The sequence below is a fragment of the Lithobates pipiens genome, unplaced genomic scaffold, assembly GCF_037356315.1.
Source record: "Lithobates pipiens isolate NorthernLeopardFrog02 unplaced genomic scaffold, aLitPip1_a1.2 Scaffold_3, whole genome shotgun sequence".
NCBI lineage: Eukaryota > Metazoa > Chordata > Amphibia > Anura > Ranidae > Lithobates > Lithobates pipiens.
In genome coordinates this window covers 18,543,842-18,565,934 of record NW_027507790.1, presented here as the reverse complement: position 1 = coordinate 18,565,934, position 22,093 = coordinate 18,543,842, and the positions used below count along the sequence as shown (strand labels likewise).

The window sequence follows — 22,093 nt, the reverse complement described above, 5'->3', positions numbered from 1 at the left end:
AGGGACTGACTAGACAACTCTATTACCCTAATGTATTTCTTCTTGAGCCACTCCTTTGTTGCCTTGTTTTTGGTCATTGTTTTGGGTCATTGTCATTGTCATGCTAGAAGACCCATCCACAACCAATCTTCAGTGTTCTGGCTGAGGGAATAAGGTTCTCATCCAAGATTTTACAATACATGGCCCCATCCACTGGCCCCTCAATGTGGTAAAGTCAGCCTGTACCTTTAGCAGCGAAACAGCCACAAAGCATAATGTTTCCAGCTCCGTGCTTGACTGTAGGCATGGTGTTCTTAGGGTCATAGTCAGCATTTTTCTTCCTTATGCTTTGGGGCTGTTATGCTAAAGGTACAGGCTGACTTTACTGCATTGAGGGGCCAATAGACGAGGGCATGTATTGTAAAATCTTGGATGACAACTTTCTTCCCTCCAGCCAGAACAATGAAGATGGGTCATGGATGGGTCTTTCAGTGTGACAATGACCCAAAACATACCGCCAAGGCAACAAAGGAGTGGCTCCAGAAGAAGCACATTAAGGTCATGGAGTAGCCTAGCCAGTCTCCAGACCTTAGTACTATAGAAAATGTATGGAGGGAGCTGAAACTACGAGTTGCCAAGAGACAGTCAAGAATCTTTAAGGATCACAATATGACACAGTGTTGCTTTCTGTACTACAGAAGCTGAGCAGCATAACACACAACATAGACTGTTAAAAGACAATGTTTCAGTGTGTTTGGCATCATATCTCACTGAATACACAATTCTTGCAAAGTTTCCTGCCTGGAAATACTGCAAATAACAGCATTTCCTGTTCCACGATGACAATGCTAAGCTACGGCCTCCCAAATAGCTACGTTGTCTGAGTGCTATGCACGCTTCTTCAGTTGGCCATTGATCTGTTGCAAGCCTCACGCAGACCTGATGGGCAACCTGATTGGCAATCCAACAGCATTACTTTGAGTAGGACTCTCAGAGCCGGTGTGTCCTATTATATAGTGTCCCCCATCGGATAGTGTCCGCTGTGTACTGCGCATGCGCAGTACACAGCACACACAGATTCCGAAAATAGCCGAGGATGAACGGCGCCTGCACCGTGAGTCCAGGTTCTAGCCCCACCATCCAAGTGGACATAGAGTTGGAATATAAAAGAGCCGAGCGCTGCGAGACCGAGCCCGAATCGTGACGAGCGAAGTGAGCCCGCCAGGGGCCCTCTAATATCGGCAGCCCTATGTCCACTTGGATGGTGGGGCTACCATCTTGACTCACGGCGCAGGCACAGTTCATCTTCAGAGATTTTCCGAAGCTTCCTCTGCTCCGTGCTGCGCATGCGCAGTACAGGGCGGACAGTATCCAATGCCAGGACACTATATGGCAGAACACTGGGACCGCTAATATTTGACAGTTCATACTCAGTCAAATGCCTTACCTTATACTAAAAGCATATGCTGCTCCCTCAGGGGGAATACCAATATGACATAACTGCCTAATAATTGTTAAAAATTTTGGGTCCCTTTTTTCAATGCATTAATGCACTACTTTTAATTTTACGGAAGATAAAGAATGAATCATACCATCATCTAGTATTACTAAGAGTGGAGCCAGCAGATCACACATCCCTTGCACATATCCAATCTCAATGTGCTGCCACACATAGCTGAGAACAAAAAGATCAAAAACAAGGATAATATTAGCAGGACAACTAGCAAGCAGCAACAAATACTCAACAAGGTATTGACTTACTAAATCATCAATGTTCATCAAGCCTACATTTACCTTAAATATCCAGTTAGGTGCATGAAAACAACAATTTTTTAGGCACCTAGGCACACATATAGCACTGTTAATTTATACAGCGCTTTACATTTACAGGTGTGGTCTTCTGCTGCTGTAGCCCATCAGCTTCAAGGTTTGATGTGTTGTGCATTCAGAGATGATATTCTGCATACCTTGGTTATAACAAGTGGTTATTTGAGTTACTGTTGCCTATCATCTTAAACCAGTCTGTCCATTCTCCTCTGACATTAACAAGGCATTTTCATCCACACAACTTCCCCTCACTGGATATTTTTTCTTTTTCAGACCATTTTCTATAAACCCTAGAGATGGTTGTGCGTGAAAATCCCAGTAGATCAGCAGTTTAAGAAATATTCAGACCAGCCCATCTGGCACCAACAACCATGCCACGTTCAAAGTCACTTAAATCCCTTTTCATCCCCATTCTGATGCTCAGTTTTAACTTCAGCATGTGGTCTTCGCCACGTCTAGATGCGTAAATGCATTGAGCTGCTGTATTGAGATTGGCTGATTAGAAATTTTTTGTGTTGACAAACAATTGAACAGGTGTACCTAATAAAGTGTCCAGTGAGTGTATATTGTGCATTCGCATGGGTCCCATCAGGAGCTTACAATCTGAAATTCCAACTCACATCCACCCATACTAGGGCCAATTTAGACAGAAGCCAATTAACCTACCAGCTCCTCTTTGGAATGTGAGAGGAAACCAGAGCACCCGTACTTGGGATTCGAACCAACGACCCTAATGCTACTAGGCAGAAGTGCTAACCAAAAAGGATTCCTTTGTTATATTAGCCTCTAAATGTACATAGACACATACATTTATCTTTTTTTTATTTTACCTATATGAACCTAGTTTCATAATAAAAAAACAGAATTCAAATCAAAGTATGAAACCAAAACATCACTTTCCAAAGCCTATCTGTTATACCCCTCTATTATGTACTTACTATCATCTTATTGTTAGGTACTAAGATAATGACATTGTATTTCACAAGGCATTGATATTGTTTTGGGATCATGATTCTTTACTGTCATTGGGGATTTTTAACCCTGTACTTAATAATGATAAAATAACAGCTAAGTATGTAATTACACCAATCATGGGTGAAATTAACAAAATGTTAGAAAGAGGATTGCCTTAAAGCAGTAGTAAAGTCCTCTTTATGACTTGTACCTACAGGCAAGCCTAAAATAAGGTTTACATGTAAGTACAGTGACTATCTCCTAAACATGTACCGTTTAGGAGATATTCACATTTGTAAAGGCCAAAGACATCAATGGTGCAGACGCACTGTGCTCTCAATGGCTGGTATACTAGTGTATGCTGTCCATTGAGTGCGCTGAGCTCGCCGCTGTGACTTTCACATGCATGCACGGGAGTTAGGGCATTTCAGCCCGGAAGGAAGACCGGGTGAAGATGAAAGAGGTGCTGTGCACCACTGGAGAGATCATTTTTAGGTAAGTCTATCATAATGTGCTAGTATACAGTGCATGTACTGTACAATAAAAACTGTCCAACCATAGAGAGGCAGGCTCCGATCCAATGTACGGAGACTGGCTGGATGTGAACTGGCCTGCAGCTGCTCTGATCCCTGGGGGTTTGGACACAAACCCCTTCCGTGCTGGGACCCCAACCTCCACTCTGATAGATGACAGCCACTGACAGCTCACAAATAAGAATTTCTCCAGGGACCCAAACTACAAACCTCTGTGAGGAGACACCCCATCTCTATGCCGTGATCGCTACACGAGGTACGGGGAATCTTTGTTTGGGGGGTCTGCAGAGGAATGATGCAAGATCTGCTTGCAGAGGGGGTCCCTATATGGATGATTCACTAATCTCTATGCTGGAGGGGTCTGTATAGGGATGATATGGGATCTCCTCTAGTAATGAGATGGGATCCCTTTGCTGGTGGATTTCCAAAGCAATGCTTTGGGAATCACTTTCTAGGATATCGCTATAGGAAAAATGTGGGGTCGCTTTCTAGGGGATCTGTATAGGATGATATGGAATCTCTTTGCTATAAAGCAATGATCTGGGGATCTTTTTTTAGCATATCTCTATAGGAAGGATGTGGGGTTTCTCTGCAGGGGATCTGTATAGGAATGATGTGGGAATATCTTTGCTGGAGGGTCTGTATAGCAATCATCTGGGGATCTCTTTCTTTGGATATCTCTATAGGAATGATGTGATGATCTCTTTGCTGGGGCTGTATAGGAATGATCTGGGGATCTTTGTTAGGATATATCTATAGGAAGGATGTGGCATCTCTTTGCAGGAGATCTATATAGGAACAATGTGGGATCTCTTTAGCAATGATAAGACTTTGCAGAGAAAACTATAAAGGAATGATATGGGGATCTTTTTTAGGATATCTCTATAGCCATGATGTTGGATCTCTTTGCAGGGGATCTCTTACAGGAATGATGTGGGGATTTCTTTGCTGGAGGATCTCTATTGCAATGGGGGATATATCTAAAGGAATTATGCAAGGACCTCTATAAGAATGACGGGAAACCTTTTTACAGGGGAACGCTAAAAGAACTATATTGACAATATGGTGTTTTTATGCCAGAACAGCTTACTTGGAGCGCAAAATACATACTGGCCCCCGCCCGCATTATGAGGGTCCGTTGCATTAGTCTTTCATTTCATTAGGGTAATTTGGTTTCTTATTTTGCTATAGCTTTGGAAATTTGAATATACAGTAGTTTGTCAGATTGAAAAGACCTAGCTGTGTTTCATTTTGTGTTCTTTTAAAATCGGCAAAGTAATTTTCCCCAAATATTATTTTTGTTCCCAATTTACGCTGTTGTGCTCATTTTTTTATTACTGTATCCTATGAATCAATCAGGACGTTTTTTTGCTACATCTTAAAGGACCATCGTTGTACTTTTTTTTAATGTAAGTTTACTTTTCTTTATTTTGCTACCTTATTAAACATTTATTTTGAACATAGTGTAGAGAGATTCTGTGACAAATGCATGTAATGTGGGTAGTGCAAAACATAGGTGAGAATTTGTGTGGGTGTGTTTGAGAGTGAACAGGGACACAGGAGGCCCCATGATCTCCTATTGCCCAGGAACACCTATGAGTTCTCAGTCCACGCCTAATTTCAGCTACCTTTTGTCTAGTCTTGTGTCAAACTTTGTTCTCTAGCCACAGTAGGCTAGGTTTGTTTATCAGAGGCTTTTGATGAGCGCTTAGGCCATGTGTGAGTGGAACTATTGTTTCTATACCAACAAACAAATGACCTTTTAATGCATTATTGCTGTATATCTCAGCGCTGGCTTCAGGTCTGACACGGACGCATTTCCTCTGGGCAGAGACAACCTACAGGTAATGCGGATTTGTACCCAACGGACCCATGTTTTATATATATATATATATATATATATATATATATATATATATACACATACATTGTTCCTCTATATCTGAGGCCAGTAAGCTCCAATAACCACTTCCCCTGCTCTTAGGAATTTCATCATTGGACCGCCTATATACACATCTTGTGTAGGCAATTACTGTTACACCGTGGGGCATCTCTAATTTTCCAAACCTATTCACCACGTGGATTTAAGGTCCTTATATTTATGGCTGGGTAGGTTGTATTCTTTATTATTTTTATGTACTGCTGGCATTCCAGTTGGGGCTTCTTAAATTTGTATTGTTGTGCCCGCTTAGGCAGGCACATCATGCCCCCCCTTTTCATTTTATCTTATTTACTGCTAACTATGATTCTTTATTTTTGTTACAGCTTGCTCTGCCTTAATAATTTTTGAACCTCCCGTGTCCGCCCCCAGGGTGGTTAGCCTAGCCAATAGCTGGGCGCCACCCCAGCTGTGCGTACCTTGTGGGGTCCTTGATTGGTAAGCCCCATCTCCCTGCTTGTTAATGTTTGAAAAAAACTCCCTGTAACCAATATATGATTATTATGCTGCCTGTATTGTACTTCCTTTTTTAACTGGAAATGATTGTTTACCCAAAATAGATATGTCCCAAACATCTCCTGAAGAAGCGACTAATGTTTGTGAAACTAGTTGAGAGAAAATAACACCGCTATTAATTTTGGGCATAAATTTCCGTTTTGGAGCACTGGCTTCTCCTGTACAACAAAGATTTGGAGACGCTTCTGTACTATGGTTGTATACCTACATGAATGTTATAAAGCACCTTCTAAGCTCTGTAACTTTTAATATGTATATGTTTTTTTGTACTTTTTTCTTTGTTATATAATAAAATAAAAATTTTACTTATGGTATCGAGATAGTCCTTTTATACATTGGCACGGCACACCTAAACTTTTGGGAGTTCCTTGTACATTTTCATTAGCTCCAGCCCGACACTTCTTGTTGTTGAATTGGGGGATACATATACCAGAGGTTCTCATGAGAGGCATTTATACCATGCATTGTTTGTGAGTACAATTACTTTTCCCACTATCTTCTACTTGTGTTTAGCCTTGTACACACTAATTTCTTTTTTTTCGTTCAACCCAGCAGTTTGTTTGTCAGCTCTGGTGGGAGGGGGTACTCAATCATTCAAGGTCTCTAGAAATCCCCCAAACACTCATGCTTTCCTGTTGCAGTTCAGTTACCACATTTTAAAACTTTGCGTGATACAGTGTTTGTAGATAATGGGTACCTGCACATAACATTTCGAAGCTTCTCTAGGTTGATGGGAGTGAAATACCAATAGTTGCGATCGCACCTTTGGACATCTTTCTCGATACGGTGCAAGTTAATTGTGTACAAATCCAGCACTTCTTGCTAAATGAAATTGTTGGACAAAAAGAAAGACAAATTAGTGGAAATAATTTGAAGTAAAAGCTGCAGAATATAAATGCCTATCACTTCAGAGAAAGTTAAGCGCTCATGCAGATGGATCCAGAAAGAAAGGTTTTAAGGTCTTTTTATCACACTTCTTTTTACTTCTTGGCTTCGTTTTAGTGTTTCTATATGAGGTTTCAAGGGGCCCCATTTTTATTTCTCAGCTTTGCCACTATATAAAAGTTATTAGGGTCAGATTTGATATGACATTTGGATATTGTCCATGCCTAGAAGCATTATTTAAAAAAAGGGATCTATCTGAAATTACATATAGATCAAGTGAAATCAGAGTCGAGTACATTAAAGCGGGAGTCCGCCGGGACTCCGCGTTTTTTTTTTTTTTTAAAAGCCAGCAGCTACAAATACTGCAGCTGCTGACTTTTAAAATAGTGACACTTACCCGCCCAGCGCGCCCGCGATGTCGGCACCCGAAGCCGATCTCTAGATCGTCTCTCGGGTCCTGCCGCCACCATCTTGGGTATGGGAATCAGGAAATGGAGCCTTTCGGCTTCATTTCCCGGTTCCCTTCTGCGCATGCGCGAGTTGCGCTGCGCAATAAGGACGGTCCCCGCTGCCTCTGGGATCTGTGTGTTTCCCAGCAGGCAGCGGGGCACTTGCGGAAAGGGGCGGGCACTTGCGGAAAAGGGGCGTAATCTACACCCCTTTCCGCAGAGAGCTATCCCGGAAGTGGGTGCAGATACCTGTACTGTACAGGTATCTGCACCCCCCCTCCCCCCTGAAAGGTGCCAATTGTGGCGCCGGAGGGGGGGAGGGTTCCGATGAGCGGAAGGTCCACTTTAGGGTGGACCTCCGCTTTAAACATGTATGAAAAAAATCCAAACATATAATTAGATATTGTAAAGGTAAATTCTTTTGTCTAGGATTCTTAAAAAATGTTCCCTCCCTTGTCCTCCTACCTATGCTACCCACCCTGTGTAAAAAAAACCCATATATTTACAATTTTTTAGTTGAGTCACATGGTCCTGCAGCTTTGGCTCCCCTGTGTCATGAAACGCTGAACAACAGCTCCCACTGCCCAGCTATAGTCAGAGATCCCTTCTCTATCCTGCAGCCGCCACTCGCTGACACAGAGAAGCTGGAGCTGCAAGATCACATGACCTGACCAAAGTGGACTGAAAAAAAAGGTAACTGTACAGATCTTTTTATACAGGCTAGACAGGATAGGTAGAAAGTGGGGGGGGGGGGGGGGGAGAGACAACAAATTTTTTTCCCACTATAACAAGACAAGTCTTAGATCAGAGGCAGAAGGCCATTGAAGTTGTCTCCAAAAAGAAAAAATGACATTTTTAAAAATGTATCTCTTATTTTATTCACTTTTTATGTACTTATTTATGATTTTATTTATCAGTCTGTATTATTTAAATTAGTGAAACTGCCAGAAGTGAGTGCTGCTTGCAGCCAAATCTGCCTGCTGCCTGCTGTGGATTTGCTGCTGTGGAGGCCTGGGGCATTATGGGATAGCCAGGATTCAAGTTCAAGCCTACCTGAATTGTAATAAATAAATCTAAATAATGGCATATTATACAATGATACCATCTCCAGAAATTAGGTATGAAAACATCAAATTAATTACATCTAACCATTTATGACAATTCCTTTTCTGAACTTTATTACACCAACTAACTTGGAACTAGACATTATCCTTAAAGCGGGAGTCCACCGGGACTCCGCGTTTTTTTTTTTTTTAAAAGCCAGCAGCTACAAATACTGCAGCTGCTGACTTTTAAAATAGTGACACTTACCTGTCCAGCGAGCCCGCGATGTCGGCACCCGAAGCCGATCGCTAGGTCGTCTGTCGGGTCCTGCCGCCGCCATCTTGGGTATGGGAATCAGGAAATGGAGCCTTTCGGCTTCATTTCCCGGTTCCCTACTGCGCATGCGCGAGCCGCGCGGCGCAATCCGGACGGTCCCCGCTGCCTCTGGGAACTGTGTGTTTCCCAGCAGACAGCGTGGCACTAGCGCAAAGGGGCGGGCAGTTGCGGAAAGGGGCGTAATCTACGCCCCTTTCCGCAGACAGCTATCCCGGAAGTGGGTGCAGTTACTGCACCCCCCTCCCCCCTGAAAGGTGCCAATTGTGGCGCCGGAGGGGGGGGGATTCCGATGAGCGGAGGTCCATTTTAGGGTGGACCTCCGCTTTAAGTAAATTAATTTGGGGTATAAATGTGGTCCTGTGTTGCATCAGCACAATTAATCTATGCTTTTTATCTTTAAGCTTCTAAGCTGAACCCTGTGTGCATACTTATCTACAATGTATCACAAGACATGAGGGAGAAGAGTTGGGCATGCTAATTGCAAGATACCTACAGAATATGTTACTCCAGTGGAAGAGACTGGGGACACTTCAGACACAGTCTTGTCAATGACAACCAATGAATCATGTTGTGGATACAGACTTTCCATCTCTGGCTCTTCTGATAAATTATCCTCGCTTCCCACCAAACTTTCTTTCTCAGCTTCACTGTCTGGCCAAGCTTCCACAACAGAAAGCATTGCAGTTTCCTTATCAGGCAAAATGTCCTCTGTACTTTCAGCAATTGATAAAAAGTCATCCAAGCTTTCGTTAGCTGTAGTTTCTGCATCTAAACTGTTCTGAACAACAAGTTCCTCTTCGACTCTTTTGCCATCAAGCATACTATCCAAGCTAGACTGTTTTTTTCCACCTGTTCCTCCAGGTTTCATAGGCAGATATAGTGCATTTTTGCTGGTATCCGTTGATGCATTCTCATCTGTACTTAAGCTATGCTCTGAATAACCAGAAGTGATAGAGAAGTTTCTGGAAGATGGATGACCTGAATCTGGAGAACATGTCCCATTAGGTACTGTTCCATTAGGTATTTTTGAGGGTTTACTCTCCTCGCTTCTTGTGTCTAACTGATCAGCCTCTTCCACCGATTCAAAAACCTAAGCAGTGAAATTGCCTTTAGATTAATTGAGAATTAAGAGGCAGAGAAGTTAAGACAAGAGCCATATTACTTAGAAAACAGAATTTCAGCAGAGTTGACAGAATATGATTTAACATGATAACAGTTATGGTAAAATCCATGTGAAATAATTTTAGACTGTATGTAAAGCCAAAACATTTTTTTAAGTCTTGGATTGATTAGGAAAGGGTCAAAACCACAATAAAGTTTTTATTCCTGTCTGTGTTCCCTGCTAGGGAGATTTACCCTCTCTATTTCTTCGGGTGACAATTGTAAAGACAGAAAGTAGTGGGTAAAAAAAAATATTAAAGCTGACATCAGAACAAGAGGTGCAGGTAAATGTTCCAAAGGGGGCACCTGTTCAAGTGACATCTATCTAATAGGTAAACATATTTTTTCTTTCGGCCTGAAAAACTAAAACGATTCCCTTCACCCAGCTGCTCTATTGATTTTTGACAGAATACACAGCTGTCAGAACACAAATATCAGCACTGCAGCCACGGATCGAGTGGCATTTATACGACAGGGTGTTTGAACAGAAGCCGATTGCTAGATCGGATTCTATTCAACTTGGTGGCCATACATAGAACCAAATTCAGCCAATACTTGCTGAACCAGCCAAACTTTGATGCATCTATGGCCATCCTAAGCCATCAGGGGTTTTAAACCTCCTCTTTTCAATCCTAAAGAATAAACATTTTAGCCGTACATATGCTTTAACTAATACGGCCAGATCTGTATGCAAGTGTGGTTGCCCAATGGTCTCTCAATCCAAAAGAAGCACCATAAAGCTTTTTTAAAGACTGCATGGAAAGTAATAAATAGAACATGGCTATTTAACCCTGCCAGATTATTTTTAGTTACTTTTACATTGCACAGACTTGGTGAAATATAAATGTATTATTACATTAGGGAATCAATGGCAGATATTTAACATCTAGTCCTATAAGCTTTCCAGAAGTATGAATTACAATTACTATAAAACGTGGCCCAAAGATGCCCTGTGAAATAAAGCTGTTCTACACTTTACAATGATATTCCAAACCCTTTCACTTGTGGGCTGATTGAAAATGGTTAAAGCCATCCAAATTGAACTCTATATATTTCACTTTGCTGTAATAAATGGCTCTGAAGTTGCCTACTTCCATTGCCATCAACCTGTGATAGAAAGGAGTTTAATCTTTTGTCCTGATTCAATAAAATCTTCATAAAGTGTTATCACTCACCAAGGGCTAAGCTGGCCATACATGGATAGAAATTTGTCAGGTTCAGCAGGGACAGGACAAATTTTGATCCATGGATGGGCACTGTGGTTGTACAGAAGTAAATCTACTGACTTCTTTACAACCACTCAGTCTGATTTTCCTAGCTCGATCAGTGTTGCAGGCTTTGGTCGGCAGCACTGACCAGTGTATTATGATGTAGGAATTATTCTGTTGTCAGAATATAATAGCTCAGTGGGAAGGGTTCCCCCATCCACATGAGCATGTGGAGAGGGCAATCCTGACAGTTTTTTTTAATTCAACCCTTTGGTTTGGTTAAAAGCAGGTGTTGGTTTAAAAAATTTGCAGCCTTCATAAGCTAAGGTCAGAATAAAAGGGAGTATCTCCATTTCAATTAGAAACTACCTTAAAGTAAGTTGTAGCTTATTATACACATTACAAGTGCAGAGGTTGTAAATCCCTGTTCCTTTTTTTTGCTAGCGAATAGGTTTGATATATTTAAGATTCAACATTTGCACATTGCATGCATTTTCACCTGTGTACTTGAGCTGGAGTCACTTTGTAGGCGTGCATGGTTTTGTCTGTCTGAACTGCAACTTTGGGAAGACTGCAAAACAAGTCAAACAACATTTCAGCTTATATGAAAGGAAAACTACTAAATAAAACTGTAAATGTGAAAATCACAAGGAAAGAAACAAATTAAAATAAATAAAACAGCAGAAAATAAGCAATTTCATTAAACAAGCACAAATCCCTTGCGCCTTTTTCTGCTGACCTCATTGCTGACTGTGGAGTCTCTATGCATCATCCTCTGAATCTGGATATCTATACTGGCTCCAGAAGAACATTTCAACAAAGCAGCTGCATGGGACTCCTTCTCCCTCTGCCGCACAATAGCCTCACAGCCCAGCCATTCAGCCATAGTTTGTTCATAGCAAGTACGGATTTGCTCATCTACCTATGGCAGAAACAAATGAAGAATGCATAACTGGAATTAAGGGCAACATGTCAAAATGAATGCGAAACACAATACGCCTGAACACACCACAGGAAAGTCCATGAGGAGGTACTCCAATTTTTACTGCAAAGACAATTTAACAGCAAGTAAACTATTTCATTTGTGAGTACTATGTGACATAAAGTATAAATGTCATTTATGAAATTTGGTGCCTGCCATTACTGTGCTCCCTGTGAAAATGCTCATTACCTAGCTGATTTCTAAACTCCTAAGCCTACATATTACATATTTAGCACATCCAGGAAGACAGATTTTCTGCAATGCTATTCTGGTGGAAGTGTGCTGATGTTACCAACGTTCTCCAAATTATAAGGTCAACAAGTCCAAAACAACTACCATAAAATTCATGCTATGTGTAAGTGTAAATTTTTGGACAAAGATATAATACTGGAGGGTTTTTGATGTTTGTCTCTCCTTCCATGTGAATAATGAACACTATTTACCTATGCACTTCCCAAAATTTTATGTACAAAAGAATACAAAACAGGGCTATAAGAATAGGCCAGAGAATTGCTAGACCCGGCACCTGTTTGTTGCAGTTCCAATGAAGCCACACTAGAACACTGAAAAAATGCAATCCTGATGAGGCCGCTTTCTTGTCTCAACAGCCAACTGCAGTAGAATTATACCTCTAGTGGCTAGTGTACAAATCACAAAAAATGTAATATACTGCAGCTTACCAATCATATGCGGTGGCTGCATTCATTTTTTTTAAAGCTTTTTTCTTTCAGTTTTTATGTAATCTGGCCAGTAAAACAACTCCTATATTAAAGTGCCCCACTCTGAATGAAGGAGCACAGGGGGCACCTTTGGACAGAAGCACCGTCAGTCTTGGGAAGGGAGGGTAGTGTTAAATGTACTAGCAGATTTAAATACACTAACAAACTGAAGCGAAACTTCATCTCACATGTAATAATTTGCTACAGCAAACAGTTTTTTTCCTTTTGGGATAAAGGTTTTACATACATAAATAAAAACTGATCAAGATCAATTTAAGCCCCCCTTTACACTAACACGTAACATTTAATACTGCTTTAATACAATAACAGCATATTAAAGAATAGGCAAAATGTGAAAGTCGCATAAAATTTAATTTAAAGTGACCCTGATACAAAAATGAAACTGTCATTTTTTACCTGCAAAAATAGGGTTTTGACTTACTGGTAGCAGTAAACAATTTCATGGAGTGCAGTACAGAACACAAGAACTTTAGCCTTTAACCATGGATTATACACAGATACACCCAAGCAATTGGACACTGAAAAAAAAAGAAGCTGCTCCAAGCTAACTTTAGTTTTGAAGGAAGCAATAGAGAGATCAGAAGAACAAAGGGGGGTCCTGTATTCTGTACTGTACTCTAAGAAATGTATTTTACTAGCAAGTCAACAATCCTATCTTCCTATTCCATATAGTACAGTACATAGAACCTTAAGTCTTTAACCATGGGATGTCCAAAAGCAGCCAAACAGAGGGGTGGACAACACATCTTAAAAACAGGTCAAAGCAATAAATGGGACAAGAAGGTCTTAACAGCCTCAGAGTGTGGCTTGTTGCAGCTTAAATGCAAAAATGGCATTAGAGGAGGCATTAACATCCAACTGGTAAAACCAAAATGTGTGAAACAGACCAGTTGGCAGCCTTGCAAATCTGAGAAACAGATGGCTTAAACCGAAAAGCCCATTAAGCACTAATGGATCTGGTAAAGTACACCTTTAACAGGGAAGGAAAGAACCCTATCCTTTAGACCATGGGCTTGAATGATGACTTATCTAATCCGCCTAGAGATGCAGTGGTGCAAGAATCTGGAAGCACCCCTGTGAGAACTGTTAGGAAGCACAGAAAGGAAATTGATTGCTTAAAGAGACTGTAGCTGAGAGGTAGACCCTTACAGCATGTACCCCATCAAGACAGTGGAGAGAAATTTCCTGGGAATGTTTCAGAGCAGCACATAGGCTTTAGGCCTCAAGTCAACCTTGTCCTTGCATAACACTAGTAAAGGCTCTTTACAGGATAATGCCACTAACGTGAAGACCCTCTGCACAGAGGTCATAACTGTTAGGAAATAAACCATATAATCTGTTTCCTTATATAAATGATTACTCGTAGTGTACAGTGTTTCTTAAAGGTACCTTCAAGTGCACTTGGGAACAGAGAGTCCAATTATCTGGAATATATCACTAAAAAAGTTTGGACAACTGACCTCTTGGATATCATACTAATTAACAGTTTTGGGTTCTAGCTAAAGCATAATTCTATCAACCCCTGCATGCAAAATTCTTCCTCAAAATAATGAGAAGGGCCACCTTCAGAGCAATAACAGATAAGGGAACATAACTAATAGGTTTGAAGGCCAGTCTTTAAGGCCTTCTCCTGAACGATTTAACTTGACAGATAGTAAACAACATTTAAAAACATCAGTTTTGTCGCTTTTAAATGCCGTGTTTGCGTTTAGGAGCTTTTTTCTTTCAAATAGTCAAAAATGAAAAACGCCTGTAAACAAAATGTGGCTAAACGCAAGTTACCGTGGTGTTTTAAATGCCTTTAAACATCCGTCCTGAATGCATTTTTTGCTTTACAAAAAATGCTTCTAAATTCAACTGCCTAGAAAGGACCTAAACAACCCTATGTTTTTGTATTATAGGAAAAAGTATTTTAAAAAGATTTTTTTTAAATTTGGATCTGCCGTTTATCATTTACTAATATGTTATTTGGGTTGCCATAGAGACGGACGCTATGTTTACTCCGGTGATGCATAGCCTACGTCTAGTAACCTGCCACTTCCATCCAATACTAAGGATTGTTGCTTAGTGATCAGGGTTACCTTAGAGATGAACTCTATGATCACTGCAGCGAAGCAGAGTTCACATCTATTAACCCGCTCCTTCCGTTGACTACAAAAGACCATTTCCTAGTGACCAAGGTACGCATCCCTGAAGACGTTTATACAAAACGTACGTCGGAGCGTAACCTTGGTCACATGTTCTCCTGGTCCCACTTCCGCCTTCTGGTTGTTTGGTTATCCCTGACGCTCGAGTGGAACGCACGCCGGCCACGGAGGTGGTCTACGGCTCCTAGTTTCATAGTTAGTAAGGTTGAATAAAGACACTAGTCCATCCAGTTCAACCTGAGTGAGTGTCTACCCCTATCCTTGTAGATTGCACACTCACATCAGTCCCTACCCTCAAGGAGCCCACAATCCATCATATACTAGGGCCAATTTTGGACAGAAGCCAATTAACCTACCTGCATGTCTTTGGAGTGTGGGAGGAAACCGGAGTACCCGGAGGAAACCCATGCAGGCACAGGGAGAACATGCAAACTCCAGGCAGGTAGTGTCAATGGTTGGGATTTGAACCACTGACACTTTTTACTGCTAGGTGAGTGCTAACCACTACACCACTGTGCCGCCCAAATTATGCCTTATGCCCTATGGTCTAAAAATCAAATGTGCAGCCACAGTGCTGGGTGGGCACCATCAAATGTAAGAGGCCATTTGGCTTATTGCTTATATTTTTAAATTATTTTAATTAAACAGTATCACGCTATGGAAGTTTATATTGTCTCTTCTATGTCCCTTGCTTGACCATCCATGATAGAGGTTTTTCTGCTAAGATGCAGTCTCCATATGTGAGCAGGCACAATCCTGCACAGGCCTTCATGACTTTCTTTTTAATTAAAGAAGTCTAATACATCTGGTAAGCAGAGAAATTGTTTTGGCACTGTGGCGTGACGATTCCCTCCTCTGGTGAAGGATCTTCTCACTGAATATAAAGAAGTTTGTCATCATGTTATCATGCACTTTTACTTTTTTTTTTTTTTTACAGTGTGTCAAAACACTTATGTTTTAAATGTGTGAACATAGTAAGTTGCATAAATTCAGCAATCAACCACAGGGGCCTATTGTATCACTTTTGCATACTATTCACAAAAAGCGCCCTCTATTTATCTAATTATTCATTTTTTGCAATCAGGGGAGCAGCTTTATAGTACAGGTACTTCCTCTACTAGAATCACAAAACATTTTTTATATTTGTTTTTTTAGTAGGGTTTTTTTCACATATTTTTTCACTTTTTTATTTCTATTTATGTTTTTGGCGCGGAGCACATTTATACACTCTACACTTTGGGAAATGGACGTATGAGTGCTGCCAGCACTGCTGCAGAGGTTGAAGGGTGGGGGGTCAGCCCATCAGTGCTCAGACCAGACGCCGCACACTGCATCAAATTGGTCTGCATGGCTATCGTCCCAGAAGGAAGCCTCTTCTAAAGATGATGCACAAGAAAGCCTTTGCTGAAAACAAGCAGACTAAGGCCATGTATTACTGGAAACATCTGCTGTGGTCTGATGAGACCAAGATAAACGTATTTGGTTCAGATGGTGCCAAGCGTGTGTGGTGGCAACCAGATGAGGAGTACAAAGAAAAGTGTGTCTTGCCTGCAGTCAAGCATGGTGGTGGGAGTGTCATGGCCTTGGGCTGCATGAGTGCTTCCAGCACTAAGGAGCTACATAGGGAACCATGAGGGAACCATGAATGCCAACATGTACTGTGACATACTAAAGCAGAGAATGATCCTCTCCCTTCAGAGACTGGGCCGCAGGGCAGTATTCCAACATGAAAACAACCCCAAACACAACTCCAAGACGAGCACTGCTTTGCTAAAGAAGCTGAAGGAGAAGATGATGGACTGGCCAAGCATGTCTCCTAACCTAAACCCTATTGAGCATCTGTGGGGCATCCTCAAACAAAAGGTGGAGAAGCGCAAGGTCTCTAACATCCACCAGTTCTGTGATGTTGTCATGGAAGAGTGGAAGAGGACTCCAGTGGTAACCTGTGAAGCTCTGGTGAACTCCATGCCCAAGAGGGTTAAGGCAGTGCTGGAAAATAATGGTGGCCACACAAAATATTGACACTTTGGGCCCAATTTGGACATTTTCACTTAGGGGTGTACTCACTTTTGTTGCCAGCGGTTTAGACATTAATGGCTGTGTGTTGAGTTATTTTGAGGGGACAGCAAATTTACTCTATTATACAAGCTGTACACTCACTACTAGAGATGCACGATTCTGGGAAAAATTAGAATCACGATTCTTTTGCTTAGAATGAAAATCACGATTCTCTCATGATTCTCAAAAAACTGTTTTATTTGAAAAATGTACAATCTCTGAGAAAATTAGCCTATCAAACCAAATGGCAATAAAATAAGCCACATAGAAAAGGGAGATCATCACTATAACACTGGATAACACATGATGCCACACCTTTTTTTTAAAAGGTGTTTATTTTAATTTTCAACATTACAACTTAAATGTTAAGCAGTATGACAGTACTTCTTATTACATACATATTGTATTGTATACCCTTTATGCTTATATACAAAACACTTTATAAGCTGGCATGAGTAGCTGGATCCTTTAATCACGAGAAATACCATTCAGCTCCCCTCTACCGGATTCACGGCAGCCGGGGCAAGGATGCATCTCAACTCCGCCAAAAGGGTACCTCAGAGATAAAGTAGCTGAGAAACAAAAACGAAAACAAAAAACTTGACAAACATACCAAGCACACACACAACATTCATACACATCACCGTCCCACTGTTTATGTCTAAGTACCCTAATCCTCATCACCAGTGCAGCTGTTTATTATATCGGCTATCTTTTTATCTTTACTTCTTTTAGTATCATACAGCCTAATACAGCTGCCTCCAGTCCCAGTCCAATCCCGTGCCATCCTATTTAGGATAATTGCGAGGATAGGACTGTCCCCTAGAAGGAGGCGGAGACATCCAACCATGGCTGCCACACTTTATTGAATTTTTTTAAACAAGCTCTATTCTTATATATAATTTTGAATTTGGGAAGTTCCCCATTAACAATACCAAACAGAGATTGAATTTTTGGGGGGTCACGCTCTTCCCAGTTCAGCAAAATCACTTTACGTGCATAGAATAGGATGGTACGGAGTAAAACCTGAGCAGGTGTTTTATGTATTAAGTCATTCAGGATGCCCAGTAGCCCCACCTCTGGAGTCCGGGGTAACGGCAGGGCAAGTTGGTCCTCAAAGAAATTGAACAGGTCCTTCCAGTAAGAGTCCAGTCCTCGACAGCTCCAAAACATATGATATAAATCAGCGTTGTCAAAGGTACATCTAGCACAGGTTGCATTGACTCTCAAACTCATACGTGCCAGTCTAGCTGGGGTATAATGTAAATGATGGATAAACTTGAATTGAACATATTGATCTGCTGTGCTTATGATATCCTGAAAACGGACTTCTGTAACCTTCTCCCAACCCTCGTCTGATAGCTCAGGTATCAAATTTCGCCATTTTGTTTAGGAATTTTGAAATGGGTCCGCCCCTGCCCTGGAGAGGCAACTACAGAATGCTGTGACCAGTTTAGTAATGGAAGGATAATAGATCCTCCATTGGGGATTCCTTGAGCTCTATGGTTAGAGAGCCAAATTGAGCCCGGATGGCATGCCGGAGGAGCAGGTATTTGTAAAAGAATTTGTGGTCAATTGCGTAACTACTCATGATGACCCACTTTAATAGCCATGACTATCATTTGCTGCAAGCCAGGCCTGGGCCCAGGGAAAGCTGACTCACTGTGGTCACGCCATGTGGTGTTCATAATATATGCATATATGTTGATGTTCTAAGTATGTTGTACAGACACAGTTAGTGGTGGAAGGAAGGAAGGAAGGAAGCTCACTCACGTGTTGGAATTGGAAATCAGATCCGCGGCGTGCACACTCAGTCTCACACAGTGCGTAGTGCGCACTCACTGCTGTGCTGTGTGTGTTAGTTTCCCAGCCACTGTACCGCCCACGCCCAGGCATCATGACATCCAGTGGATGCGCCGCATCACGCTCTCAGATGACTGACGTCAGTTCCGGTTGCTGATGTCAGTTCCAATATCCGCCATTTGCGTTCCACACTGGTTACGTGGAACCAGCGGGGATATACTAAAATCGCGGGTCATCCAGCCTGGAGGGGTGAATCAAGATCACAATCTTATCTCAATTAATCGTGCAGCTCTACTCACTACTTTAAATTGTAGCAAAGTGTAATTTCTTCAGTGTTGTCACATAAAAATATAGAATAAAATATTTACAAAAATGTGAGGGTTAAGTCTTAGTCTGTAGGGTTCAATTTTAAGTTGGTCCACCCATGCTGCTGTAACAGCTTCAACTCTTCTAGGAAGGCTGTCCACAAGGTTTAGGGGTGTGTCTATGGGAATGTTTGACCATTCTTCCAGAAGCGCATTTGAGAGATCAGGCACTGATGTTGAACGAGAAGGCCTGGCTTCATCCCAAAGGTGTTTTATCAGGTTGAGGTCAGGATTCTGTGCAGGCCAGTCAAGTTCCTCCACCCAAAACTCAGTCATCCATGTCCTTATGGACCTTGCTTTTGCACTGGTGTGCATTAATGTTGCATCAGGAAGGGGCCACCCCCAAACTGTTCCCACAAAGTTAGGAGCATGAAATTGTCCAAAATGTCTTGGTATGCTGACCCATTTAGAGTTTCCTTCACTGGAACTAAGGGGCCAAGCCCAACCCCTAATAAACAACCCCCCCTTATAATCCCCCCTCCACCAAATGATTTGGACCAGTGCACAAAGCAAGGTCCATAAAAGACATGGGTGAGCGAGTTTGGGGTGGAGGAACTTGACTATCCTGTACAGAGTCCTGACCTCAACCCGATAGAACACCTTTGGGATGAATTAGAGCAGAGACTGCGAGCCAGGTCTTCTTGTCCAACATCAGTGCCTGACCTCACAAATGCGCTTCTGGAAGAATGGTCAAACCTATTTCTTCTATAGACACATTCCTGAACCTTATGGACAGCCTTCCCAGAAAAGTTGAAGCTGTTATAGTTGCAAAAAGGTGGGTCAACTTAATATTGAACCCTACGGACTAAGACACCATTAAAGTTAATGTGCGTGTAAAGGCAGAAGGCCCAATACTTTTGACAATATAGTATATATATATTATATATATATATATATATATATATATATATATTGACGGTATGAGAGGTGAGGTCATCGATAATCAGTATATTTCACCTCACATTCATTCTATTGTAAGAGACTGAACCGGAATCCGGCCTCGGTTTTTCCAGCCTCTGTGGCAGGCTTGGTTCTAGTCCGGCTGTTGTGGTCCACTTGAGTCAATGCTCAGGTGGACTTTAAATGACCAGGAAGATAGCACAGCAGGGCTCTGGCCTGAGACTCGGAAGGGAATCTGAGAGAGAGAAGCTCTGTTTGTTTGGATTGAAAAAGAAGGTTTGCTTTACCTCATGTTTTGTGGGTGACGGGGACCAGCCCCACACCGTATAGAGAGCAGTCTACTGTTTAGTTTAGAGCCAGACAGCAAGAATTTACTATTTTTATGACTTTGCAAACCACTTGTAAATAAAGCTGGCAACCCACCAGATTTTAAAGAAACTGCCTGCAGCTGGTCTTCATTTCGAGAAAAGGTGATCCCCACAAGCTAATCCCCCACTATATATATATATATATATATATATATATATATATATATATATATGTATATATATATATATTATACACACACACAAATAATGAAATAGAAATCTGCAAATTTAAGGTCAGACCAGTCCACTTACTGAACTATGGAGCTAAAGAGATCTGCCACTCTTTGTGATAAAAGAGACATTTCAGAGCATGATGTGTGGCAAAGGATAAAACTCCAGTTTGTAGACCCTGTAATGGATATTCTGGACCCAAACATCTGAGATTTCTTGGGCGCAGAAGGCAAACAATACTAGCAGAGATCCCCCAACTCTGTGGGGGCAATCCATCACAGACAAGATGACTTGCAGTCAGACTTGGCTGACTTGGAGGACCGTGCCTTCTGATGAAAGTATAGAGAGGCTTAAAGGGCACTAAATAAATATTTGGCAGCCTCAGCAGTGTAAGGTCTACTTGCAGAATCACAAGTCTTCTTTTTCTGGAGGGCAAAAGCACTCTTACCCCACGTGAGCTCCTTGGTGGCCTTATCCAAGTAGGGAACCAAACAGGCTTTCTATATCAAAGGGCAGATGCTTGAGGAATTTCTTGCATGGGAGTGTGTCTGACCAACATTTGAACCCAAGGATCCTCTGCAAGAGGTGGCTCATCCTTGAGTTACGATGACGTGTATCTGCCAAGCCATTTACACAGTAAATGTATCATGTAAAAGCAATAGTTTGTGGTGAACTGAGGAATCTGTTCAGATAGAGCTAGGATGTTGGCCATGTGCTTAGCCCCAGTGGACTGTGAACATTTTAGAAGGTTTGGGCAACTGTAGAGACCACATGTGGCAGACTCCAGCTGCTCTAACATTAAACAAGAGAATAGTGTCAGAAATTTAATTTGAAGGTGTCCCATTCCGATCTGATTCCTCAGAGGGAAAGAGGGAATGTTCCTCATCTACCTTCTCTTTAGGCAACTGCAGCAAAGGCAAATTCAGAGACCAATTCAAAAGGGAACACTGAAGGAGCTTTCTTGGTAACCCCATTATCTACAACCTTTAAAAAGACCAAAATTCTGCCTATGATATCAAACATCGAAGGAGAAAATTCCTTTCTAGATAAATAGGAGGAAGGCTGTGCGACCTAATAGCCAGCAGAGTACCCAGAGGCAGGGAGTCAGACTGGGGGTAATTGTCCAAACAGAGGGTACTAGGGCTCTGTGAAGATAGACTTCCATGCCTTGGAGCCATTTGCCAAGCTGTGCCCTTGTGCTTGTGATTTGCCATATGCGATGCAAAAAAAAGAGTCCTCAGAGGGGTACTTACGACCTCTGCATCTGTGGAGAGGGAAGGATGAAGCCTTCTGTGTCAGGCATTACAGACTGTTAAATTCAAGGATTACTGTGCTGTATAGTAGAGAGCCAGTAATTGCTTGTGCCGACAAAGAAGCATGTACCTTAAGAAAAAAATGGCATGCATGTGTAAAGTGGAACAAATGGAAGGCCACAGTAGTACCAAATGCGACAGACATGCACCCAACCACTTGAAAAATGGTGCCAAATAAAAAAAAAATGTAAAGTGTTGTAGCCAATGCTTTTCTGTAGCCTAGATATACGAGCTCCAGTGCCTTAAGATTGAAAGTAATGGTACAGGCCCTGTAGATGTCTATGCACTCCAGCCAAGATGTAAGAAATCAGACCCAACCTCACTTTGCCTTTCACAGTGAGCATACTCCTAAAGGTGTCTTCAGAGATAGGGCTTTACCACCGGCAGACCACTATTCTGGACCTGTATAGCACCC

At 41.7% G+C, this 22,093-nt stretch overlaps 1 protein-coding gene across 2 annotated transcripts in view; it reads right to left on the bottom strand.

Moving 5' to 3' along the window:
* Positions 1-22,093, bottom strand: part of SGSM1 (small G protein signaling modulator 1) — a 364,300-nt gene that overhangs the window by 51,862 nt on the left and 290,345 nt on the right. For both annotated transcript variants that reach the window (XM_077461348.1, XM_077461349.1), the window contains 5 exons: positions 11,571-11,753; positions 11,331-11,402; positions 8,956-9,552; positions 6,446-6,570; positions 1,572-1,654 (listed from right to left, as the gene is read on the bottom strand). In XM_077461348.1, coding sequence (XP_077317474.1) covers positions 1,572-1,654; positions 6,446-6,570; positions 8,956-9,552; positions 11,331-11,402; positions 11,571-11,753 — 1,060 coding nt within the window. The remainder of the gene's footprint in view (positions 1-1,571; positions 1,655-6,445; positions 6,571-8,955; positions 9,553-11,330; positions 11,403-11,570; positions 11,754-22,093) is intronic.